Below are 26583 nucleotides of genomic sequence, written 5' to 3'. Positions count from 1 at the left end.
CCGCGCATCCCGCTCCCGGGACTCGTTCAGGGCAGCCCCGGCCCCTTTCCCCCCGCTCGCCCCGGCCCGTCCCTATCCGGGCTCCCGGCGCTGTTCCCGCCCCCGGCGCCTGCGCCCAGAGCCGCTTCCTGGTGGCGGCGGGGCCGGGCCGGTGCCGGGGCGATGGCGGGGCCGGGGCCGGTGCTGGCGGCGGCCGCGGGGCTGTGGGCGCGGGGCGCGGCGGCCGCCGAGGTGGCGGCGGCGCGTCCCGGGGCGCTGGAGGAGGAGATCGTGTCCGAGAAGGCGGCGGAGGAGAGTCACCGCCAGGACAGCGCCAACCTGCTCGTCTTCATCCTGCTGCTCACCCTCACCATCCTCACCATCTGGCTCTTCAAGCACCGCCGCGCTCGCTTCCTCCACGAGACCGGGCTGGCCATGATCTACGGTGAGCGGTGCCTGCCCCGGGCGCCGGGAGCCAGGTCCCGGCCAGCCCCGGCTCTGGCTGCCTGCCCCACCGCCCACTGCCGCGGCAGCACCAAAAGCATGGTTCTCCCGCTCGGTGCCTGCCGAGGGGCTGCGGGGGGACACGACACATCCCCCCGTGGGTGCTGTGTCACCGGGACAGCCCCGTGCTGCTGCGCTCAGCCTTATCTGGGTGCTGCTGAACGGAGGGTTGGTTGTTTTCCAAACCTTAGATATGGAGAGCTCTCCAAGGCAGAGGTGCTCTCAAATGGCTGGCAGTGGGGAACCGGTTGGGTTTTTCCAGACGGCCTCACGGGGTGAAGCTGGCAGGGTCATGGGCTACCACGTCACCAAGCACTGGCAGGTCCCACTTACCTGCTCCGGGTTGAGAGTGGGGACTTGGGGCAGCACAGACCAGTGGTTGCACTGGTCAGGAGCCTCACATCCCGGGCTGGATGGGGTTCTGAGCAACCTGGTCTAGTGGAAGGTTCCCTGCCCATGGCAGGGGGGTTGGAGCTGGATGATCATCACGGTCCCCTGACCCAAATCATTCAGTGATTCTGTGATCCCACATCCTGGGGCTAGAGGCTGTGATTCCAAGATGTGTTTAGAGCATCCAGATTTCCAGAAGCTACCCAAGAAGACTGGAGAGGCCATTTAGGGGATTCTCCCAAGCTTTGGCATGCTCAGGGCCTGCAGAGCCAGCAGCCTTCTATCCTGCTGCCTGGGGACCTGAGTGCACAACCCTCTACCTTTTCCTCCCACTGTGACAGGACCTCTTGGAGAGGAACCCCTTGTGTATTCCCAGAGGAAGTGAAGCAAGGCTGTGGGTCAGTGCAGTGGGGCTGTAGACATTTGGGTTTTAATGGTGGCCTGTGATTTACTGAGGTGACATGGCCTCGTGAGGTGGCCTGAACCCCAGGGTATGATGGGGCCATGTATGGCTCTCCCTGGGTTATCTGGCATGACTTTGAGTTCAGCCAAAGTAGGACTGGGAGGTGTGCTGGGGAATGATTAACATGGCCGTGGATCTGTATCTAGGGATGATTTTAGGAATTTAGGATTGAGAAGGCATCTCCTGTTGCGTGCTGTAGTTAGTGTGTCCTCTGTGTGGCCCTTGTTGGCTGGGGGTGAAGTGTGGCCACACAGGCAGATGTGGCTGAATCTCCCACCCAGCAGAAAGCTTTGATCTGAAGGCTGTGACTTGACCTGTTTGGGCCACTGGCTTTTGTGATCCCAAGTTTCAATTAATTGGAAGTCTCCTTCCAAATGAAGGGGTGGAGGCACTTGTGTCAGCACACAGGCACGAAATAATGCTCTGCATTTTCACATTCCATCCAGCCACTGCTCGGGGGGTTCAGATGTTTCTGGCCTCCTGCCCAGGGTGGGGATGGTGACCTCCTGGGACAGGAGCTGTGCTGTGGGAGGACATGCTTCCAGCATGGAAGGTCTTCTCTCTCCTGCTGTGTGGAGTGCCCCAGAACTCCTGACATGCAACTTTCTATTCCTTTCATGCTCTCACACCTTGTTCTTCTTCTCCTGGACATTTCTTCCTCTTGATTGTCCTCTCTCCCTGATGTATCTAAGTGCTCACTTTATTCTCAGAGCACAGCCTGGGTTGTTTCAGTCTCCTGCTGATCCATAAAATGCACCTTTTCTGTCTGTTCTTCTGCAGACTGTGCTTAGGGAATTGCTGAAATCAGTAATGTCACCTCTCTGATCATGCAGAAAATCCCAAGTTTTCCTCAGTGTCAAGGCTTTTGGCATTTACTTCTCAGGTACTGGCAGGTGCCATAGGAAAAGGGATGTGTAATTCCCAAGGAATTCATTCCAAGGTGAGATGCTGTTGTTTTACTGTGACAACTTGAAATCTGCAGGGAAGAGAGGAGGTGTCCCTGTCCCTATCTCCCTGCGATGGTTTTAGCCCCAAGGAATTTCACTGAAAATGTGGAAGGGGCTGCAAAACAGACCCTGAAATCTGAACAAGAGAAGCAATTTGCAAAAGCTTGTCTTTTTCTGTTTGTAAAAACCCAACAACGAAGTCAAAACTTGGGCTTATCTCTCTTTTGGCAAAGCACATCAGTTTCTGGTCTTTATTTTTACTGGAAGTTATAAGCTCTTGCTCCAGGTGGATTTCTGTCGTGCACATCACACTGTCAGCTCAGAGCTGATGTTCAAGAGCTGGAAACTGTCTGGAGTAATTTCAGTGATAGACAATAGGTGCTTAGTAGCTCTTAAGATTCATTTCAGTGTTTAAAATGAAGTTCCCACATTTGAGATGCTCAGCATTTAGGGTGATTAATTGAACAATTTTGTTTCAGTTCTTCTCAGAGTCTGATGGTGGATGTGCAGGAGCTTCTCTAGAAGTTTAGTTTCCTTCTACTTGTTCCCACTTGACCTGTGGATTGTGTGTGTCTAAACTGCTTGTTGTCAGGATGTCTTCAGTTGTTACATTTTTCTTTCCTTTTGGTGTCCAGATTAATGCTTGCCTGGGGATCCCGTCTGCTTTCATTGTTGTTAAGTGCTGGGTTTGGTAATATATTAGTCTTCATTTAAAACATTACCTCGGAAATGTTCAACAGCACCTTAAAAAAAAAAAAAGCCCATGGGCTTTTGTTATTTTTAATGAAGTCAGGAGAAATGGCAATGAAAATAATCTTGTGCACTTTGCATAAAAGAACCCAGTTAATTTGCCGGCTTTGCCTTCAGCTTCTCAACTCCTTGCAGCTTTCAGCTGGCAGCTTCCTCAGCCCTGGGTTCCCTCTGCTCAGCTCAGCTCCCTCCCAGGGCTCCGTTCTGTAAAACTCCTGGCAGCAAAATCGTGTCGATACTGGGGCAGCCCTGTGAGTGCCAGCAGAGTCTGAACCATTTCCTAAGAGCCTGTTGGAACCAGGAGCACCTGCAGGGTCCCCTGGGCTTGGCCAGGTAGCCTGAGCTCAGGACTGGGTTGGAGCCTGGAAAACCATGTCAGGCTTGTCCCACGTGCCTCCCATGAGCATTGTTGGATAGGGAGGGTTGAACAGACCCACCGTGGGGCAGGAGGGGCTGCTGGTGGGGCCATTTAGTGTTGGTGGAATAATTTTGGTGTCCAGCAGAGCAGCAGGATGCTTTCCCTGCAGGTAACTCTGACAGTCTCTGTGTCAGGGCTGCTGCAGGGTCACACTCAGTGCCCAGGAGCAATTTCTGCATTTGTGTATTTGCACATGGGTGTCTTTCCCCACCTGGCAGCCTTCCAGGCAGCCTATTACTGAGCAAAACAAAAAGTATGATCTGGGGGCTCCCAAACAGGGGTTTTTGGCAAATGTAGGTTTATCTGTCCCTTTTCCCTTACCCCATTCTTGGCCAGAGTGGGAATTTGGCCCTGTCTGGAGCTTGGCTGGCACACGGGGCCAGGAACAGCTGCCTGGATAAGGAGGTGGCAGAGGAGCAGAGTGCTATCAGATGTAGCACTGCTTTGGGACAGGGATTAAGGGTGGAGAGGTGATCCTGACTCAGGATCCCTTCTGAATTCACAGCAGTGACTCCCTCTGTCTGTCTTTCCTTCCTCCTGTGGGGTCTCATCTCACAGTGCTTAGCCTGGGTATTAAAGGGGTTGCTGGGTGGGTTTCCTTCCATCTGAGCAAGGGCAGGCAGCTGCATGAACCTCTGAAATAATTTTTTTTCTTTAAGAAGCTTTTTAACAATCACCCCAGGTAGTTCTTGAGGGCTGCAAAGCATGGTGTACCTTAATAGCCATAAACAGTTGTAAATAACCCTTTGAAACTCCTTTTGTCCCCGTGAAGGGTTTTGGTTGTTTTCCCTGGTACCTGTAGGATTGTCATCCTCTGGGTGAAAGGAAAATGGGGTGTTTTGTCCCACTGCTGTGATGCCTTGCAGCCACTGCCACATACTCCTGCAAACACACGTTGTGGCATCATGATGTGCTTGACATACTTGCTTTCATTCTATACTTTTATTTCTGGAGCACTGGAAGATCACAGGAGCCGAGACTGGCAGAAAAGAAAGCTAAAGAATTACTTATGGTGTCCCCTGTAAATGATGGTGGTGTAAAAGCAGCCCTCAGCTGCTGTGCACGGTGTGATGTGCCCTGAACTCTCCTTGCTGGAGCTGGTGGTGCCTGGCTGTGCCCGGAGGGAGCTGTTCTGTGACTCTTGGGGTGATTCAGGGCAGGATAAGCCCAGAGTGGTGAGCAGCTCGTTGATGGTGCATGGCTTAAAAGCATCTGTAGCCTTTTAGCTCACCTGTGCTGCAAAGTGCTGTATTAGACCAGGGTTTTGGGTCTGTCCAGTCCCTGAGCTGGGCTGTCCTAGGTCAGCAGTGGTGATTTTGTGTGCAGCCAGCTCCTCTGTCTGTGCTCGTGGCCTGGGTGTGTGTGCTCTGGTGGCCCTGCTGAGTGTGGCACGCCCTGAGACAGGAGGTGGGGGCTTTTCTTTTCACCATCAGGAAAAATGGCAAATTTTATCCTGGAAAAACTATGGCCAAGGGAAAAGAAGTCAAAAAGTGGCTGTATGATCAGGAACTGGCTGCAGGAGATGCTGAATGAGTGTGGCCCCACGGTGTCCTGCCCAGGCTCTGCTCTGAGAGGTGGGGGCACGGGAAGAGTTGGGTGTTCCCAGTCAGAGAACACAACCCAGGGGTTGTGCCCTGCCTGTAGGAAAGCACAGAGCAAGGCTTTAATTAAGGCAGCAGTCAGGAACAGGAGTGTCCTGGGAGGCAAATGGAGAAGCCTTCAGAGCATTGCGGTCTGTGTTTAGTTCTCACGTGTCTGCAAGCTTTTCATAAATGTGTGGCTCAGAAATGGGGTTAAGATCCAGGATTTCTGTGGCAGCTCGGGGCCGCCTTAATCAAGGAGTTTCCAAACCCTTTTTTGCTGAAGGCTACGTGGAAAGGTGTCTTGTGGGACACCCCTCTTCCCCAGCCTGCAGATGTCAAAACACTCTGCCAGGAGAGCACTCAACAACTTGAATCTGGATTTGAGACTTCAGACAACAAAAGAAAAATGCCTTATAAATTGCTGACTTGTAAATTAACTCCAAAATACCCCTACTTAGCAGCTGAGCTGGAGGCAGAGCTGCCTCACGGGACTGCCCTGGGGCTGCTGCTTGTGGTACAGAGCTGAATTTAGCAGGGGTAAGGAGTAGACCTGGGTGGTCAGCCTGGATTGGGAAACAGTTTTATATGTTTATATATTTATATATTTCAAAATGTGGTTTTATAAAAACAGGGAGGGCTGGGAGGAGGCTGTATGGTGCTTCATCACTTTAGGAAAGATGCTTGCCAGCCTCGGAGTGATCAGGGTGGTTGCTGGATATCATCTTTAACCCCTGCCAGAGTTTAATGTATCAATGTCAGGTTTCAAGGGGCAAAGGGCACATTTTGGGCATGTGTGAGCAGCACCTGGCCCAGCAGTTCGAGCTGCTCACCTTAAAAAATCCAGCGTGCCCTTGATGTTGGCTGCCCTGGAGTGAGGGCCTGACTGATTGCTGGGTGGTTCAGTTGCTGGGTGGTTCAAATTGCTGGGTGGTTCAATTGCTGGGTGGTTCAAATCCTTCAGGACTTGTCCATGTCTGTGTTAGAAACTCCCCATGAGCACGGAGCATTCGCCTGGCTCACGGGGACGAGGATGGTTCAATTCACACGGGCATTTATTGCGTTGTGGTTGTGCTCAGCAGCTGAGCAGGGGTTCAGGATCCTGGTGCTGCATCCATGCTCAGAGGGATCATTCTGGGTCTGCTGTGGTTTGTCTCACACAGCTGTGTCCCTCCCCAGGTGTCCTGGTCGGCGTGGTCCTGCGCTACGGCATCCACGTCCCCAGCGATGTGAACAACGTCACCCTGAGCTGCCAGGTGCAGAGCAGCCCGGCCACGCTGCTGGTGAACGTCAGTGGCAAGTTCTATGAGTACACCCTGAAGGGGGAAATCAGTGCCCAGGAGCTCAACAATGTCCAGGATAATGAGATGCTGAGGAAGGTAAGGGAGGCAGTGGCTGGAATGGTGAGCGGTGCTTCCCACGCCCTCCATGGGGATGGGTCTGCTGGATCTGCTAGATTAAGTGTTTTTATTTTGGTTTTTTAACTTGTGATTGTGATCAGCAGTAATTTATATGTTGAACACAATGTAATGAAACTCTAGTTTTAGCTCATCTTAATTTGAGCTGTTCAGACTCTGGGATTTGTCTCCAGAAGATCCCAGACACATTTTCAGTGTTGACCCAACATGATTCCCATGGTGGGGGTATAGGGCAGTCTCCATATATTACTTTCTTAATTGTGTTTTGTCTTGCAAAATTTCAACAAATCATTTTACTGTTGGGTTTTTTTTTTTTCCTTTCTTAACAGGTGACTTTTGATCCTGAAGTATTCTTCAACATTTTGCTTCCCCCCATTATATTTTATGCAGGCTACAGCTTGAAAAGGGTACGTGCCTTTACAGTGCTGATGTTTTTAGTTCCTCTGCCTCCAGAGAATTTTTAATACTTGTGAGTGCTTTAATGCTTGCTCAGCAGGCCGAGGCTGTGGGGGTGGCTATGGTTTTACCCAGCAAATGTGGGATTGTGAGAAGCAGAGCTGAGAGTGCCCCCGTCATTCTTGTCTGCCCCTCTGCCCCGGGAAGGGTCAGTGACTTCAGCTGTCTCCAGCAGGGATTTTTTGGGGTCAGCCAGGCCATTTCAGCCACCCCAGCTTTCCAGGCACATGGGAGTGTGGGAAGGTTTTAGAAAGCAGCAGTTCTCTGAAATGCTGACTTGGAAGGAGAGGAGAATGATGCAGTTTAGCTTGTGGGAGAAGGAAGGAGGAATGCTGCTGGGTTAGGAAATCAGTTCCCAGGACTTGGAATAGCACCTTATTAAACACCCAGGTATGAGAACATGGTACATTCATGTTTATTAATGCTGAATGAGCTCCTGGTCTGGCATTGGGCTGTGCTGGGCACCCTGTGCCTGTCCAGCTCATGTTGTTGCTGTGGACGCTGTGGGTGCCTGTGCAGGCTTGAAATAAATTGTTAGCAAAGTATAATTCAGTTTTTGGTTTCTTTTCTCCTGCTAGAGGCACTTCTTCAGAAACTTGGGATCCATCCTGGCATATGCTTTCCTCGGCACTGCCATTTCCTGCCTGGTGATTGGGTGAGTAGATGGAGCTGGTCTGGTTCTTCCACAGGGATTTGAGCTGTGCTTGGGAGAAGTGTTCTAAGCCTGGAGATGAAGCTGCTAATCCCAGCCCTGAAAGGTCACACATGCTCTCCTACTGCTGCTCAGCAGTAGCAAATAATACTATTTACTGTGCAAACTTCTGCTCCATGGGCAGGGTAGTTGCTAACTATGAAGTGTTCTCTCAGCATCTGAACATCCCATGAGAATAGTTATTCATGGCAAGGAAAGTTTCACACTTCAGAGAAAATTGTCTTGATAAATCAGCAACTTCAACTTATTGGAAGCATATGCCCTCCTAAACTTGAGGCACAAGAGTAGAGGGCAGGATCATAAAGGGGGCTGTCTAGTGAGCACAGATGTGTTTCAAATTGTTTATCCCTCAGTGCAGAGGCTGCTGGATGGTTCCCACTCTGGATAGTAGCACACAGGCTAACACAGAGTGTTCTAACCTGGAGCCCAGTGGATTCAAGCAAACTCAGCATCTGCATTATCTGCTCCTCACTGAAAGTTTTGAGCATTTCAGAGTTAGTCCATCCAAGATGACTTCACTGGACTCTGTTAATGTGCAGCACTGCAAAGTGATCTTATGACCCCATAAGCCTGGCTGCTGCTTTTCTTTAGGCGTGTTGTGCTCCTGGAGGAGTTCTGGTCCCACTTCCCTCCTGGCACCATGTTTGTGGTCCAGTTCAGAGGGTGCTTTGGTGTGTGTGGTCCAACATTCACCTCCAAGATTGTGGCCCTGGGGTTTCACCAGGCTCTGTGCATCCCATGCAGTTCTTTGGTGTTCTGGCATGTGGATAGCTTTAATCTGGTAAATGCAGGGAAACCAGGCCCTATGGATGTCGTTTTAATGCATTGCAGAGATGTGTAACTGCCTCTTCTGATCCCCAGCTCTGTGGTGTACGGCTGCGTGGCGCTGATGAAAGTCACTGGGCAGCTTGGGGGAGATTTCTACTTCACTGACTGCCTCCTGTTTGGGGCCATCGTGTCAGCCACTGACCCAGGTGTGTTGCATGCTTGCCCTACATTTTAGCCTGGTTTGTGTTGTGGGGCAGAGGGGAAGAAAGTCTGAAACCCCTGTGAGTTCCCTCCTGAATTTTGGAGCTTAATTTATTTGTGATGTTCTTAGAAGTCAGATTTGTCCCTGTGCCTTTTAATTTTCTTTAGTTATGTGCAATATAGTTTCCAAACCTCTGCTTTCCTGAATCCTTGTTTGCAGTGAAGTCCCAGGCAACCTCTCTCTTGACTGTGCTGGTGTTTGGCATTGTGTCTCTGCCACCCTGTGCCAGCATCTGTTGCAGAACAAGATGTGTAATGTGGGGAGGGTTCAGTTGATAGTTTTATTTTAGCTATTTTCTCCTGCTTCCAGTTTGGTTGGATTTTGACAGGGGCTAATCTAATTGAAATTAGACTAAGGAGACACCTTAATGAGCAGTACTGAGGAGTAGTGACACCTTGGTTTACTGATGCACTTTGTAAATCAAAACTGTGAAAAACATGCTTGTCAAAATAATTGAAATTAGTTCATGATAGCTTGTATGTGGTAGCTGTTCACTTGCATGCTCTCATTTCATATAACGACACAGGGCCACAAAGAGGCCTCTGTTTGCTCCTGCCCTTTGCTGAGCAGGGCTGCAAATCTTCTAATGCTTAGAAATGCTGCAGTTGAGCTGTTGGTGTTGTGTCCCTTCTTTGGTCTTGAAATAGGAACAAGAAGATTTCACAGGTAGAAATTGAGAATTTCCCTGTGCATAAATGGGTTTAACCCCCCTCAGTGTGTCCTGAGTTCCTGTTCCTGTTTGAAGACTCACAGAAGTTGTTTGGAGTTGGCTCAGCCCTCAGCCTGAACCATGTGTTACATCATGCTTGCTTTGGGTGTTGTGATGTCTCTGCAAGGCTGATATGCAAAACCTGCTGCTTTCCATTATTTTCTTGGAGCTGCTGGATCATGGAAGAGCTTGAGGGAGCTCTGATCTCTGCCATATGGTCCTAAATAACAGAAACCCCCACATGGGGTTTGAGCTGATGCCTGGCTATTTCCAGTCAGATCTGTAATGTTGTGTGTCTGTGCTGGCCCTTAGAATGTGTTGAATCCAAGGATTTTCTCTCAGAGTATCAGGAATAGAAAGAAAAGGCAGTCATCATCCTGGACAAGCTGATCCTTCTGGCCTTCTGCAGGTGCAGGAAGGCTCTCCCTGATGCTCTGAGCTAACAGCATCCCTACAGCTGATGCCTCATGCCAGCCTGGTACTGTGGCCCAGCCCATGAGCTCAGACCCTGGGAAGCTCAGAGCAGAGTTTGTTTTTGTCTGCCTGCAAAAGCTTCAATAGGCCAAGATGTGTTTTAGTAAGAGGAGGAGGGAAATGATGAATCAAATCGAAATCTGAAAGAGCAGAAGGAAGACTATCAAAGAGAGCACGGGGGGCTGCTGGCACCATCGCAGCACTGGCACAGATGTGCAGGAAGGCCGCTTTCTAAAAAGGACATTTAGTCTTTGATTACATCGAAATAACAGCACCTTTTTGAATGTCTCTTTATTTTTCTATTTGTCAGTGACTGTCCTTGCCATATTCCATGAACTCCAGGTCGATGTTGAGCTGTATGCCCTTCTCTTTGGCGAAAGCGTCCTCAATGATGCCGTTGCCATAGTGCTGTCTTCGTAAGTGTCTCCTGTTTTTATTTAGAGCTGTTACATGTCTTACATGTCAGGAGTTGGGGGGAGCCTCTCGGCCTTGCCCCTGTAAAATAGGAACATGGGTGTTTGCAAGAGCATCTTAAGCGTCCCAAAAAGCTGTAGTGACATTCTGATGCATGTCCTCATTGCTCACCACTGCTTGGGATTACGGATTGCCCTTAAAACTTCCCCCTGCATGATGGATGGTTTTGTTTTGCTTGTGTGGCCAGTTGACCCATTCACAGGGAAGTTTTTATATCCCTCTGAAACAGGAAAAGCACCAAGTCTCCTTTTCAGCTGCAAGATCCCACTGCAGCCCCTTGCTGATGGCTTTGCTCCTACCTGCATTGCTTCCCACCCTCAAACCCCTCTTTTGTTTAGGTGGAAAAGCTGGTGAAGCAGCTGTTTCCTTTCTCTCCCCACTTTGAAGAGTTAATGTTCTTACAGCTGGAGTTAATGCCCTTGACTGAACACATGAAAAACTTGCTGCCTTTCTAAAGAATGTTTTATATTCTTTAATATTTTATGTCCTTTGCATGCAGGACATATATTATCTGCGTTTTCACTGTGTTGTCATCATGGGAATTTGTTCAGTAATATGTAATACCTGCAATGGTGACAGCTTAACATATAGCTAAGACTAATGGAGAAAATATTTCTAGAATACTTGTCACTCCAGCATGCTGGTTGTGTGGGTTTCACTGGAGGCAGCAAGTAACACACTGTGAGCTGTGTGTTGTATTTACTGAATCGAGTGCTTCTGTTGAGGTTTCTGGAACTCTTTGTATTGCTCACTCTGGCTTTTTTGCTGGATGTGTCACTGCTGGTGCGAGAGGAAATGCTGCACAGCCAGATTGTGTTTCATGACTGAGGAGGGGATGGGGTCTTCCAGCCTGTGCTGGCAGGGTCTGGGTGGGAGTGGGTGGATTCAGCTTCAGAGTAATGGAATTCGTGGTGGATCTCGGCACGTGTGGGTGATGGCACTGCCTGCAGTGATTTGCCTCTTGCTCTGCTTCAGTGCCAGCTCTGGAGCTGTTGCTCTGATTTCTTGCTTTCCTCTCCACAAGCTGAGCTCAGGCCACCCCTTCCCCAAAACAGGATAATTTGCACCAAAGCAGCAGCTCTGAGCTCACTCAGCAGTTGTTTTATTTTGCCCCAGCGCTGCAGGCAGGGGAGGATGCAGAGCTGGGCTCTTCAGTGGCTTTTGCCCAGTGTGGGTGCCCCAAGGCTCCTCTCCTGCCTGCTTTCAGCCCTGGGCAAATGTCTATTCCGTGCTTAAGGAGCAGGATCTGTGCCTTTCTCTTCCTGTCTTGGCCTGGTGTGGCTCGGCAGCAGGAGCCTGTTGCAGGATGAAGAGGAATTGAACCCAGAACTGAAAGCTGGTGGGCAGTGAGGTGCAAGAGCTGCAGTTTGGGAGCAGAGGGATAAATGCAGCTGCAGGATCCCAACCTGTTTCTTCCAAAGGGAGGATTTGCACAGATTAAACACCACAGGAAGCCCCATGGGCAGGAAAAGGGGAAATAAAGGGCAGCTGGCAATAGTGTCTTATTGGCAATGCAAAAAACAAAACCAGAAGGAGAGCTGTAAGAGGTTAAAATGCAAAACCAACATTCAAAGAGTTGGTTATGGAGGGGAAGTGAAATCAGTCTGGATTAAAAAAAAAAGAAACTGGAAACCGAGAATAAAATCATGTTAGTGAATGAGAAGTATAAGATGGAATATGATGAAAGGAATTAAAGCATGGAGAAATCTACAGCTTGCAGTGTAAAAGGCAATGCAGAAAAATGAGCTGTATTAAAAGGAGGGAAGTTTAGCAAGGGAAATAACCTGTATTGGAAAGGGAAGGTGTGCAATTTCTGTTGCAGAAAAATGTTGGTGTATAGTTAGGGGAGAAAGCTTCAAGATGTGTGTGCAAGGCAGTTTAAACAGCCAATGTGTAAAGTTCACATCCAGGAGTTTTAACAGAGTGAGTCAAGGGATTGCTAACTAGGAAGTTAATGTTTCCAAGAAGTTTACATCAAGGAAAGTGATGTAAGGAGTTGTTGAATGGGATTTAGGAGCTGGATAAGGGCCCCTCTGTATCTCAGCCTTTCCAGGTAGAACAATGACTAATGCAAGGCTCAGCTCATCAGGAGTTAGGAGGGAGCAGATTGGGAGATGGGATCAGCACTGCAGACCTGTTTGCCATCTCACCACAAAGGTCTGCTGAGGTCTGGTGGATGCAGAGAATGGTGTTGCTGCTGTGCATGGCACTGTCTGCCTTGGCTGCCCTGTGGTATTGCACTTTGGAGCTCAGAGCAGTGCAGACTAAATGTGGTGCATGTTAAATGTGGCAGAACGGGAGCAGTTACAGCTCTCCAGGGGATGTTCACATCAGCCGCCTCGCTGGAGAAATGGAGGTTTCCTGCCTGAATGCTTCGTGTTCCCACAGCACCTGACATTACAGAGAGCTGGTGCCAAAACCCCCAAATACCACCATAAGTACCATATATCACATGAGGCACAGGCTTTGGTGCCCTGCTCTCTAATGTCCAGGAGTAACAGCACATCCAGGCTTAGGGGGGCTGATCCCAAACTCCCCAGGACAGGGAGGGTGTGCAGTCACTGCACGCTGTGGTCCCAGGGGTTTGCAGTGTGTTGTGTCTCCCCGTTCCTCAGGCTCGCTGTTTGCAGCAGTTGTAGCACTTTGCAAGGCTGGTGTAGCACCGTGAGGTGCCTCTCCCTCCAGACTGAGCAGTTTTGTTCTTGTGTTTTCTCTCCTCTTCCAGCTCAATAGTTGCGTATCAGCCAGCGGGTGACAACAGCCACACGTTTGATGTCACAGCAATGTTCAAGTCCATCGGGATCTTCCTGGGGATATTCAGTGGATCTTTTGCAATGGGAGCAGCTACTGGAGTTGTGACAGCTTTAATATCCTTTGCACTGTTTGGTTTTTTTCCCAAGTGTTTGCATAACAGCGTATTTATTTTTTGCTGCACTGCATTTCACCCAGATGTTTAATTTTTTTTTCCCTAAATAATGAAGGACAGCACCATAGCCTTGTTAGGGGCAGATTGTGTAGCTGTGATACACAATTGGATTTGATATGCTGTTAGCTTGCAGTGTCTCTCCAAATTGTCCTTAACCATCTGCAACGTCACCAAGTTCACCAAACTTCGGGAGTTCCCCTTGCTGGAGACTGGCTTGTTCTTCTTGATGTCCTGGAGCACGTTCCTGCTGGCTGAAGCATGTGGCTTTACAGGCAAGCTCCAGCACAGCCCTGCCTCTGCCATGGGGATCTGCAGGGATGATGGGGCCACTGAGTTTTGCTTCTCTCAGTATCGATTGTAGCCAGGGCTCTCCCTCTGCTTGCAGAAGTGTAATGATTCTGGGTTCTGGGGTTACTGCATTAAGTTCTCTGCAGGCCTGGGGTGCAGCTTGGCTCCCTTTTCCTCACCAGGAGTCTAATGTGATGCTCTGCTCCCCAGGTGTGGTGGCTGTGCTCTTCTGTGGGATCACACAGGCCCATTATACCTATAACAACTTATCTACAGAGTCCCAACACAGAACTAAGCAGGTGAGAACTCCTCAGACCCCTTCAGCCTCTCTGAATTTCAAATTCAAAGTTTTTTCCCTTCCCTCTAGCCAGAATTAGGTGCATCTATCTTCTTACAGCTGCATTTCACTAGGGTTGCTTCTGCAGAAGTATTTATTGCATGATGGATGGTCTAACATGCTTTTCTTGTTAAATCTATATTACGTCTAACTCACTTTTAATTTGTTTTTCTCTTTCAGTTGTTTGAGCTTCTGAATTTCTTGGCAGAAAACTTCATCTTCTCCTACATGGGACTTGCACTGTTCACCTTCCAGAACCATGTCTTCAACCCTACTTTTGTGGTGGGGGCCTTCGTATCCTTTGGAGCCCAATTTATAAGACAGAAAGAAAGGGAGAGGTGCCTCATTCCCAATTTGTGTTTTTCATTCAAATGAGTGGGTTTGCTTTTTTTTCAGTCAGTCTAGCTTTATTTTTAAATGGGGATTTCTGCCATGTAGTGGTGCCTTTGCTGGTTATTTTAAGAAGATGGAGATTCTTTTTTCAGCTTTTCTGGTTTTATGTTGTTTTTTTTTTTTTCTCTCCCTGTGTTCTTTGCTCTTGTGGGCATCTGAATCAGCTGCTGCAGGGACTCATCATTCAGTGTGACTGTGATACCAATGCCAGGCTTTGTCATGTGGCACCAGGAGGGGCTTTGCAAAGGGGGGCTGCCTGGTTTAGCCATTTATTTCCTCTTTTCTCTGCTAGTGCACTTGGTTTACCCTGAAAAAAAAGCCTTTTTTTGGTCAAACAGCACAGTTACAGCTACAGTAGATGCCTCTGAATGATGTAATGAGAAAGGATTTCCTGTTCTGCAGGCTGATGCTAATGGGAACAAGGGCCCTGGTATGTCTCAGAGAAACAAGAATTTTTAAGGAATTTTTTTCACATCACAAAGAAGCCAGTTTAATGTGCAGAATTATTTTCACCCTTTGTCAGTACTAATGCAAGTTTATACTGGTAAACAAAACATTTTTGCCAGGGCTGGTCCATGGTTTTGCAGCAGCCTCAGCTGAATTTTCCCGATCAGCTTTTATGGGGTTGTGTGGGGCAGAAGGGATGGAGAGCAGAGAAATGCTATTTGGGCTGTTATATTGAAATTTTGTGCAGGTCCTCTTCAGTGGGAACTGGCTAACTCGCTGATGAAATAGCTCATTCATGAGAGAGATCATGAAATACATCTCTTATGCAAATTGTGATGTTCAGGAAAGAACATAAAAGCTAGAAGCATTTTCCATATTATTCAAGGCTGTGCTGAATACTGGCTCCAAGATTATTTTTGCCATCTGGGTGCTGGTATTAAAAGATACAGCTTCAAAGATAAAAAGCAATAGGAAGGGGCTGGTGATTCTTGTATCTCGCATGCTATGAAAACAGAAAGAGAATTAGATTTTTTTTTTTTTTCCTTCTCAACTGCTGCTGCTTTCATTTTGCTGAATAATCTTTGGGAATGAGACTTGGCTTAAAGCTTCAGACCCAGCTGTGAAGTGTGGCATGCTGGGGAATGTCAGAGGGGTTGTCATAGCTGTGATAACTTGAGCTTCACAGAAGACAAATAATTCTTGGGGTGCAAAATGGACCTGGCAGCAGAGAGCATACTGTGGGAAATGGTGTTTTTTCTCTCCTCTCACTTCCTTTCATCATTACCTGTGTTTACTTGAGCTCGTCTCTGTGTGATATTCCTGAGTTGCAGTGTGTGCTGTGTTTCAGCGAGGCAGTAGCCTGCTCCTCCCACAGTGCTGTAGCACTCAGGGCTGGATTGTTTTCTTTGCAGCCAGAGCACTGGCATTTCTGCAGCTCCCAGTTTCCTTTGGACAGTAGAAACTGGCCCTGTGTGCAGGTGGGATGTGATGGGAGACACAGAAAGAGCAATTTCCTTAACATGTGCAAATACAGCTTGCTATCTTCCTAGGGAGAGCTGCCAATATTTACCCATTGTCATTTTTACTGAATCTGGGGAGAAGAAATAAGATTGGCACGAATCTGCAGCACATGATGATGTTTGCTGGTAGGTTGCTGCATCCTTCTGACCATGTGGCCTGTTGGCACTTCCTTGCCTCTGAGAACCTGGAAATATTCCTTATTCAACTCTAAATCTCTTCTGGGCAATGTCTGGAGGGGAGGCTGGGCAGGAAGGGACTCAGTGGTCCTGCTTTAAGTAGGTGGCACGGGGCAGGAGGAGGGTTTGCCTTTCTGGGCTCAAGAAAGAGGGGTGACAAAGCCACCACTGTTCTCCCGTGGGGGTGGATGGATGTCCCAGCAGAGGGGCAGCAGGATGAAAACCCCAGGTGGGGAGACGTCCTGTGCTGGGGCTGCCACAGCTGCCGTGCTCTCCGTCCCCGCAGGGCTGCGCGGAGCCATGGCCTTCGCGCTGGCCATCCGGGACACGGCCACCTACGCGCGGCAGATGATGTTCAGCACCACCCTGCTCATCGTCTTCTTCACCGTCTGGGTGTTCGGCGGGGGCACCACGGCCATGCTGTCCTGCCTCAACATCCGGTCAGTAAATCTGGGCTGCCCGGCTCAGGCTGCTCGGCTTCCAGAGAGCCGGGGCGGATCCCAGCGTTGTCCTTCCCTGATCCCAGCCCTGGCATGGTGTGTGACACTGCTTTCAGTGTGTGAGACTGCTTTCAGTGTGTGACACTGCCTGTTCTCGGTGTGTGAGACTGCTTTCAGTGTGTGACACTGCCTGTTCTTGGTGTGTGACACTGCTTTCAGTGTGTGACACTGCCTGTTCTCGGTGTGTGACACTGCTTTCAGTGTGTGAGACTGCTTTCAGTGTGTGACACTGCCTGTTCTCAGTGTGTGACACTGCTTTCAGTGTGTGACACTGCCTGTTCTTGGTGTGTGACACTGCTTTCAGTGTGTGACACTGCCTGTTCTTGGTGTGTAACACTCCTTGTTCTTAATGTGTGACACTGCCTGTTCTCGGTGTGTGACATTGCTTTCAGTGTGTAACACTCCTTGTTCTTAATGTGTGACACTGCCTGTTCTCAGTGTGTGACACTGCTTTCAGTGTGTGACACTGCCTGTTCTCGGTGTGTAACACTCCTTGTTCTTAATGTGTGACACTGCCTGTTCTCGGTGTGTGACACTGCTTTCAGTGTGTGACACTGCCTGTTCTCGGTGTGTAACACTCCTTGTTCTTAATGTGTGACACTGCCTGTTCTCAGTGTGTGACACTGCCTGTACTCCATGTGTGACACTGCCTGTTCTCAGTGTGTGACACTGCCTGTTCTCCGTGTGTGACACTGCCTGTTCTCAGTGTGTGACACTGCCTGTTCTCAATGTGTGACTCTGCCTGTTCTCAGTGTGTGACACTCCTTGTTCTCTCCTCACAGGGTCGGTGTGGATGCGGATCAGGAGAACGTGGTGAGTGTGCTCTGCTGGGGAATCTGCACTGCGCCCTCAGGGCAGGGCTTGGTCACTGTGAATGCCTGACCCTGTGAATGCCTGCCTGTGCTCTGCTTCCTTCCAGCTGCTGGAGGTTTTAGCTCCCCCTGTGAAAGAGTTTGCAGTCAGTGGGAGTCACAGCTCTTCTGTGCTATCTGGTTTTCATGAGCCTTGTTTTGGCTGAGCTGGAAAGAAGGGCACAGGAGCAATGCTGGACTGTTTAGTCAGTTCACATTGCTGCTGCAATAGATTCAGTCTCTCCCTTGCTGGGTTTGAAATAAATTCCATAGTGAGCATGACATGGAGGCTCTGCCTCATCCCAGTGTCTAGGGCAGTATAGAAACACCATTTACTGACTCATTTTATGTAGCATGCACCCCACTTTTACCCTCAGCCCCTGCTTACCCCCTTTTCCTCTGACAGCCCCACTGACCACACTGAGATCAATGCGGGAGTTTTCCTGCCTGGTAGTTCCAGCTGTCTCATTCACGTGTCTGCAGCCTGGTTGTGCTGTGGCTGTGGCTCTCCTTGGTTTCAGTGTGGATTCTGCACCTTGGAGATTCATTTTATTCAGAGTCATTTACTGGGCTGTTCACCTCCTGAAGAGAAAGCATCAAATGTGACAGGAAGCCAAGGGCCATAAATCTGTAAGCCAGATTTCTGTGAAATATGTAATTGTAATTTACAGTCCCCTCCAAACAGTTTTATATTTTTTTTCTCTGACTAAAAGGAAGCCTGGAGTTCCCACAACACACAATTATTTGCATGCAGCGAACTCTGATGGAGGTTGGATCTGTCAGTCACTATTAAATATGATGTCTGGGTGCAGCTGCTGGCTCTGAGGCACTTTAAACCTTGGGGCCAGACACTGGAAGGCTCTAGCAGCAAAATGGTCACTCTGTGCTTTGCTACACCTCCCTGAGACAGCTGAATGCTGCTAAATACAGCCTGTTGTGGTGGTGAACGTCCTTACACACACAGCCAAAGCCATCCCCTGGGGATAATTCAGTGTCCCATGGGTGTCTCCTGGCCCTGATCCAGCCCGTGGCATGTTGTCCTGCCCCTCTTTACTGTTTTGCTCTCCCACAGGGTGTCCCAGAGAGCGAGAGGAGGAGCACGAAGGCTGAAAGCGCTTGGCTTTTCCGCATGTGGTACAACTTCGACCACAAGTATCCTTGGGCAGCAGTGGGTGTGTGCTGGGTCAGACCCCACTGCCAGACAGCTCTGCTGGGACCACGAGTTCCTCCCTGCTTAGCAGAGGAGCCAGTGTTTGCTTTCCTGTGACATTGCTGTGTTTCGGTTTGCACCTCCTCGTGTCTGTAAGAAATGACAATTTCCACCCTCTGTCAGTGAGGATGCAGCAGCAGTTCTGGTGAAAGCTGGGCTCTCCAAGATTGGCATCCTGGGGGTCCTTAATCCCAGGGGCAGGTGGGCAGGAAGGGATGGGGGTTTTCTTACTTGCAGTCCCTCTTGGTAGATCTGTGCCTCTCCTCCCTTCCAGATGCTGTGCTCTGAATCAGTGGAGGAGTGATGTGAGGCTGAGGGGCACAGGGTGCTGGGACAAGCAGTGCTGCTGAGCATCTTACCAGGACTGTGCCCTGATGTGTTTGGTTGCATTCTTGTTGTACACCATTACAACTTGTGTGCTGCCACACATTTGTGTTCCTTTTCTTTCTGTGATTTCTGACAATGCCGAGTCCTTCAGTGCTGCCCTCCCAGCCCTTGGCTCACTGACATGGCCCCGTTCCTCTTTTATCCTTAACCCTCTCTGCAGCTATCTAAAGCCTCTCCTGACACACAGTGGTCCCCCTCTGACCACCACACTCCCAGGGTGCTGTGGGCCTGTTGCCCGGTGCCTGACGAGCCCTCAGGCATACGAGGTGAGTCCTTTGGTGTCCTTTCTGTCACGGTGTTGTGGGTTTGATGTGTTTATGTTTCTCTTTTGGATGCTGCTCTGCAGTGTCAAGGTGGGAGCATAAGGGAAATCAGGTACTGGGGCTGATGGATGAGTTAATTCCCATGAGCATTTTACTTTTCCAGCCTGCTGTTAGGTCATGAAGGGGTTTGTGGTGTGTTCGTGGTGGTTCCTCAGTGACTGGCTCAATGAAGTTGTCACAGCTGTCCTTCCCCAGGCTCAGCTGGGAGGACACACTGTTCCCTATCCCTTGCTTGCTTCCAGCCTTAAAGCTGAGCCATTCCTGCAGCCCTTTCAGCTGCATCAGTCACAACCAGAAAGGTAGCCAGTATTGCTGTGCCCAATGGCCCCTTGCAGTGGCAGCTGTCCATGCCAGGAGTCTTCTTGTCCTGTCTGCACAGTATCAGCATCCTGACAAACCAGAAATGGCTGTGATGGATCAGCAGTGCAATTCCTGTGCTCACGAGTATGGCTAAAGCCACTCAATGCTGCATTCCCTGTGTACCTGGCTATGGCACCAGGAAGAAAAGAGCTGAGAGAACCTTTTGGGCAGTCTGCAGAGAAATTCTGCGTGCTGTGAGTCACGTGGGCTCTGAGATGTGTGTGTGCCACGTCGATTCTGTTCACGGTGCAGGAGAGCCCGTGACTTGGTGCCTGTGTCTCTGCTCAGTCACCATCACCATGCAATAAAAAAAACAGCATTTCCTTCCTGGTTGTTCCCCAGAATCAAGAGCAGCTGAAGGACGATGACTCCGACCTCATTCTCAACGACGGGGACATCAGCCTGACGTACGGGGACTCCACGGTGAACACCGACTCGGTGGCGTCCAGCGGCGCGTCCCGGCGCTTCGTGGGGAACAGCGCGGAGGACGCCCTGGACCGGGAGCTGGCTTTTGGGGACCATGAACTCGTGATCCGGGGAACGCGCCTGGTCCTGCCCATGGACGATTCCGAGCCCCCGTCAAACGTCCTGGATAACGCCAGACACGGTCCAGCATAAGGTTGCTCGGTTTAATTGACAGTGATATTTGCATATATGATCAAGAAGTATGTACTACCTAAAGTCTAATGCATGTCTCAAAATGTCTAAGCTGTATAAATATTATTTATATGGTGTCAAAAGAATATAAATATTCTCTGCCAAGCACTTGTAAAGAACAAGCTGCAAATTTAAGTTAAAAACTGTGTTGACTGCACTATGTAGGGTGGAACTGTTTTAGCGTCAGAGTCATTTGCACACAGTGAGCTTCGTTAATGTGTGATTTGATGAAGGGTTTAGTTCCCAGTGGGTGAGTAAAGGAGCTGTGACTCCCTGTTCATCCTTTGAACCTGGAGAGGAGGGTAGGGAGTTGCTGGTGAGCAGTGGAAATTGCTTTCTAGTCTGATGAGGATTGTGGAGTTTTTTTTGGTCTCTGATCTTTGGATAGTCACGTTTGAAATATCAGCAAAAAATCTGCTCACAGACCCTCTCACCAGGCAGTGGATGGTGATAAACTTGTTTCACTGTGGGAAGCTGGAGACTTTGTGCTTCTTAGTGACCCTCTGCCCGAGCTCTGCTTTAGTGGGCTCATGGCAGACCCCAGCCAAAGCTGACAGCAAGGGCTGCGGGTGTCCAGCTGCTCGGATGGGAGCAGGAGAGAGTGATGGTTGGTGTCTGTAGTTGTGTTCAGGAGAAGGAGGCGATCCCACAGAAACTACACCAGGCGTGCACAGATTTTAGGTCTGAGTCCATCTTTCAGCTGTGGCTCAAGCAGCTTTCTAGAACCAGCCATCAAATCCTCTTTTGACAACTAAATTTCACGTTCGGGAAGCGGCCGTGTCTTTGCGCGGGCGAATCCCCGTCCTGCGGTCACAGCTGTAGCCAAGGTGTGCAGAGCTGCTGCAGCTGCACGTGGGGCTGTGGAGCCCAGCCAACCTCAAACCCGAGCTTTAAGGCTGCAGATCCACACGGTACCTCCGGAGCTCTCCAGAGGCATCCAGCTGGTCCTGAAGGGGAGCTGTCCGTCCGTCCGTCCGTCCTCCCGCAGAGTCAGAAACCATTGCACTTTGTTTGGTAACTCCTTAGCATGCTGTGTGTTTGCAGTCCCCACCCCACCTTTCTTGTGTCTCTTATCATTTTTTGAGAAATGTTTGTGAGTTGATTTTTTGGTTTTAATTTACGTTTTTATTTTTCAAGGAAGAGCACAGAACAATTTGCGATTTCACTCTAGTGTTAAAGGATTTATTCTGTAGTTATGGGAATGGCTAAAGGTGCAGTGAAACTGCTAACCCTGACATCTTTTTTATCCTGGAAAGGGGGAATCATGGAAATTTACTGTATGTAATTTTATTGTCTATTTTATCTACAGTTTTTCTATACAAACCTTTCAGGGTTACTGGTGCACTACAGGCCTATTCTGGAGTTAACCCTCTCCAGAGGGCTTAAACAGAGGTATTGAAAATGAAAATACATGAAAGAGAGCCAGGTGAGTCTGAGCACTCACAGCTCCCTTAATTGTCTTTGGAACAAACTCTGCATCTCTCAGGATCTGACCCTGAGACCTCAGAGCAGCGTCCCCACAGCTGTTTTCTCCAGCACCACCTGAGAGCTGGAGGAGACAGAAAATCCTGAAGTTTCAATTGTATATGTATAGTTGAGAAAATAAATCTGCACGGTCTGTTTGGTTTGTTTTTTTTTTTCATTTTCTCAGGTCTAAGTAACATTGCCTTAAATTTATGGATGTGAAACGATAATTATTTTGGCAGTTTATCCCCAAGAAAATGCTTTCTTTTTTCTTCTGAACAAAATGTGTAAGTGTTGCCATAGGACTTCCCTAGAAGGGAGGTAATGCTCTGTTTATATTTGGATATATTTGGGGCATCTTCCTTGCACCTGTAAATGGCATCCCGCTGTTAACAAAGCTGTTGGATTAGCACTGGCCTTTGTTTCCTACTATGCAGGAATTCCATAAAGTGAGTGCATTTTATATGATGTCTGTAACTTAACTTCATGTGTTTAAAAAAACAAAAAAAGGAAAAAAAAAAAGGTAGAAACCTGTTGATTTTAGGTTTACTGCATCACTTCTACATCCTGTTTTTTGTTCGTTCTGCCTTTTTGAAGAGGTATGATAAATAACTACCTCTTGTTTTTTCCTGTATAGCCTGACTATGAATTCAATTTACAGAGTTGGTGCAGCTGGAGGTGCAGGACAGTTCTGCTGCCCCAGGGCTCCCTCCCAGGCATTCCCAGCTGAAGTGCAAATTTGCTGTGAGGTGGCCACAAGCTGATGTTTTCTCATGGCTGTGGTAGCATTCCTCTCTTCCTCTGGCCCTTTGACTTCAGTAATTTATCCACTCACTGTAAACTTGCCAGACACATTTCCCATAAGCCTCATCTTTTAACACCAATAACAGTTCAGTTACATGAAAGGAAAAAAGTTAACCAATGATGATGTATGTGTTACATTATGATCCATATATAATATAACCAGGACTGTTTTGAATAGCCATAGTCGATGAATGAATTTAAGCTTAAATTAATGAGTGATTTCATAAATGAATGGCATTAGTCCTCCACCGATTTTTTTCTGTGCTAGGCTGCAGCAGAGCACACAGGAATGCCTGGTGTGCAGAGGCAGAGCCCTGATGTTTTGTGCTGCAGATGGAGCTAAGGGTACCTTGGAAAATTAGGGCCTGAGACCTTTGCCAAATAGATAACACAGCCCTGAGGAGGCACTTTACAGGCCCCATGAAGATGTAGAGAAGGTGCCCTTCTTCTGTAAATTGAATTTCCATGTTTTTTGCACATGAAAAAGCATTGTAGGTAAAGTTATGATTTGTACTGGTACTGTTGATTTGTGTGGTAGTGGCATTAACCCCGTAGCTATGGTGTTTGTGCAGCTGATCTGTGATAGCTGATGATCACTATTGGACCTTCTGTTTACACTGACTAAATCCTTTACTGTTGCGTTGTACTGTGAAAGAAGGATTATGGGCCTATAAAAGACGATTATTTTTTTTTTTTTTGAATTGTGTGTACCGTTTCATTAATTCACATGGAAATAAACCTGTAGCAAAGTGACGACGTGCCACTTGACCTTCTGAGAGCAGTTTGTTCATGGCCTTTGGCAGCAGCCACGGGACCCCGAGGGCTGGAGGGCAGCTGGGTGGGTGCACACTCTGCCTTCAGCCCAGCTCCTGGGACACTCCCTCCTCGCAGGATCAGTGCTGGTTACCAAAAACTCCTCCAGGAGCAGCAAATCCAGCTGGGATAATGCTGCTCACTCCCAGCCCTGGGGCAGGGAATGGACCTGCACAGAGGCATCACCATGGGGTGTTTGCAAAATCAAGGTCCCTGAGCTTTCTCAGGCTTTTATACACCTGGGACTGTTGAATTTGCACTTGGGCTCCTGGCTGGTGATTCTGCCCTCTGACTCCCACCTGCACCAATTTTTTGGTGCCACGTGCTGAAAGGGCAAGTTTTTCAAATGCTTTACAACCCTTCAGTATGGAGGGCACCTCAGAAATTTCAGGAATCTCTTTCTGAGGGCTTTGGTTTGCAAAGGACAACTTTCATCCCTTGGATGGTGTAAAACCACATTGTCACAGCTCTGCCTGGCTGCTGGAGGCAAGTACCTATACACCTATTTACCAGGCAGATACCCTGATATGTATTTACCCTACTTATTTCCCACCCATAGTAGCTGAGGGGGTGTCTGTGCTGCTTTCCAGAGGGACTGTGGCCTTTGTGTGGGGTGCTGAATCCTGAGCTGTCCTGCTGGGCTGTCCCAAAGCTGAGCTGCAGCTCACGAGAGGGCCGTGCAGGGTGTCACACTGGTCATGGGTGGCCTGTGCTACTGGAAGTCACAGCAGTGGGACAGGAGACAAAGGTGTTATTCTATTTTCTTGCTATGGAGTGATGCTAATTCTGCTGTGCACTCCCCCCTCAGCATCCTGACAGTCGGAATAAACACCACTAATCCCACTGGATACGTGCTGTCCAGCCCAGCTGGGGTTGGATTCTGGCATGGAACTAAAACAAACAAGGACATCATTTAGCAATTGAACAAATGCCTTTTGGCAGCCCTTCACCTTCCCAAACCCTCAGAAGAAGTGCAGCAGATCCCTTCAAATGTATTGTTTCCTTGAAACAAGGCATGATTCAAGCCCCTCACCATTGGTGAGTGGTATCCCCAGTACCCAAAATGTAGCTGGGATCCCCTGGTCTGTATCCAGCCTCCCCAGCACGGGCAGCTGCAGCTGGGCACCCACTGGGATGGGCTCACTGTGCCAGGAGCTGGCATCTCATACCAGCCATGCAAACATGTTTTGGACAGGTGCTGTTCAGAGGCACAGCAAGCAGGGACAAGGCAGTTCCCTGCACGGTGTGGGATGGGGGCCTTCCCTGCAGGCAGGTGCACAGAGTTGTCATCTGCTGATTAGTCCCTGGTTGATTAGTTCTGTTTAGTCAGAGCTGATGAGGGGCAGCTTTCAGTCAGTACCATCTGTCCATCTTCGTGTGGGGATCAGTAAAGCTCTGGGAAATGGGCCAGCACTGGGTATCTACAGCCTCAAAAAAAATCACAGGGCTGTTTCTAGAGCAATGCTGTATTGCCATGCCCAAAGTCACAGACATTTCTGCAGCCTTGGGTCTGCATCTCCACGGCATGCTGGGGTCGCATTTTTATGAGATAAAATTTTTTAAAAAGCAAGGCTTTGATTCTTCCTTATCTCATCATGTCCTGCAAGGAGCTCTGGTCCTTGCTGGGTCCTCTAGATGGCAATATTGGAAAGGACAGCAGTTGTCCATCACCACTGTGTCCCTGGCCATCAGAGCCCAGCCCACCCGGTTCCAGAGACCCTCCCATGCCCTGCCGGGCTCACCACACCTCAGGCCCCATGCAGCTGAATCCTCATCAGCACAAAGCAGAGGAGAACCTATTGCAACACTGTCTGCTCTGTCACCCTGAACCCCCTCGCAGGACCACCGCCTTCTCAAACCCCTGGGAGGTTGGAGGTGCTCACAGACATCTCCCCTGTGCCTTGTTTTCCCCTTTAAGCCCAGCTGCTTGTTGGCCATTTTTCCCCTACTGAGCTTTCAGAATGAGGAGTTTAAGGCCAGTGGCCACAAGCTGACTGCAGGATGAGTTTTGGTGAGAGATGAGCTGCAGCCCTTGCTGCAGCTCACAAGGGCACCTTCCCCCACGAGCTCCCCACGTCTCACAGGTGTGTGTCTCACATCACCTGGGCACCATTCCTGGCACTAGGCTTTGCTGGCATCTGCAGCCAATTCATGGTCATCATGGCTGCCTGAACTATTGCCAGAGGACTTTCTCTTGTCACCACTCCAAAAGAGTGTTTCTCACCAGAGGTGGGGAGTTTTGTGGAGGAAACGTCTTGCTGAGGTGAAGAGGGGAGGTGGGGGTGGAAGTGCCTCCCTGATGCCAGTGGGTCCAAATACAATCTCACAACTGTAAATTACAAAAAACACTTTTGGCCACATCTGTCTGTGATTGGAGAATAATTGGAAGATGAGGCAAGTAATATGAAAATAGAGAAGTTATGTCCTTGCTGACAGCCCTAACAAAATCTGCCAAGCTGGTGAGGGAACCCAGGGGCTGGGATTGTTTGTGTACTCTCTGTGTCCAGCACAGGCGTAGAAACACTGCCCAGCACAAACCCTGCTGTGTGTGCCCCTGCTTTCCACCTCCCCCACTCAGCTGGGAGCAATGTGTGTCTCATTCATCCCAAAGGCACTTGCAGCACACCTGGTGCCTGCAGCCAGCCAACCCCAGAGGCTGCTTTGCACCTTGCTGGCTCCTGGAGCCCTGTCCCTGCCATGGCCACAGGGAGTGGCACAGTGGCTCTGATGTCCCTGAAAGCTCCTGGACCTCAGATAAGAAGAAAAGCAAAGTCTCAGGATGCTGCAGAGCTGAGGTGTCAGGGTGAGTCTGTGACTGGAGAGCTCAACCAGGGAAAGCAGAATTCCAGCCTGTCACTGCTCAGTGCTGCTGGAGGTCTGCCTCAGAACAGTGTTTGGGGACCAGGGGCTCTGGAGCATGTTCCTTTGGCACTTGCAGTCCTTGAACAGCCCCTCTTGGTGCTTTTCCTATCTCCAGCCCTCACAGTCCCTGCACTTGGAACCTGGGCCAGAGGCTACAAATCTCTTAATGAGTGCAGGAGTCCTGAAAGGTTCAGGATTCTGGGGTAGAAAAACCTTGAATGTGTTGTCTGATATTTAGACATGTGTATACACAAAAGGATTGGATCTTTATTAATTGTCCTTTCATAGGAAATTTCACCAGCTGCCCTCCTCCCAGGGGTGCCAGGGATGCTCCAGCCCCAAGGAGCCCATATATGGTTGAAATGTCCCAAGCCTGCATGTTCCACAATAGTGTGGTCATGGCTACTTTTAAGGATATGTGTGAACATTGCTCCCTTTCCTGTGTGCATAAGCTCCCAGGA

General features: G+C 49.2%; 1 protein-coding gene across 1 annotated transcript; it reads left to right on the top strand.

Moving 5' to 3' along the window:
* Nucleotides 1-118: 118 nt before the first annotated feature.
* On the top strand, nucleotides 119-23200 carry SLC9A6 (solute carrier family 9 member A6). The gene is made up of 16 exons (XM_077786505.2): nucleotides 119-424; nucleotides 6211-6410; nucleotides 6779-6856; nucleotides 7484-7560; nucleotides 8479-8591; nucleotides 10141-10246; nucleotides 13030-13171; nucleotides 13397-13502; nucleotides 13729-13817; nucleotides 14036-14149; nucleotides 15729-15840; nucleotides 16178-16331; nucleotides 17174-17204; nucleotides 18315-18394; nucleotides 19000-19105; nucleotides 19865-23200. The coding sequence occupies exons 1-16, from the start codon at nucleotides 163-165 to the stop codon at nucleotides 20138-20140; spliced, it is 2046 nt and encodes a 681-aa protein (XP_077642631.1). The 5' UTR covers nucleotides 119-162; the 3' UTR covers nucleotides 20141-23200.
* The last annotated feature ends 3383 nt before the right edge of the window (nucleotides 23201-26583 follow it).

The sequence above is a fragment of the Lonchura striata genome, chromosome 4A, assembly GCF_050655825.1.
Source record: "Lonchura striata isolate lonStrDom1 chromosome 4A, ASM5065582v1, whole genome shotgun sequence".
NCBI lineage: Eukaryota > Metazoa > Chordata > Aves > Passeriformes > Estrildidae > Lonchura > Lonchura striata.
This window is presented reverse-complemented; position numbering and strand designations above follow the sequence as displayed.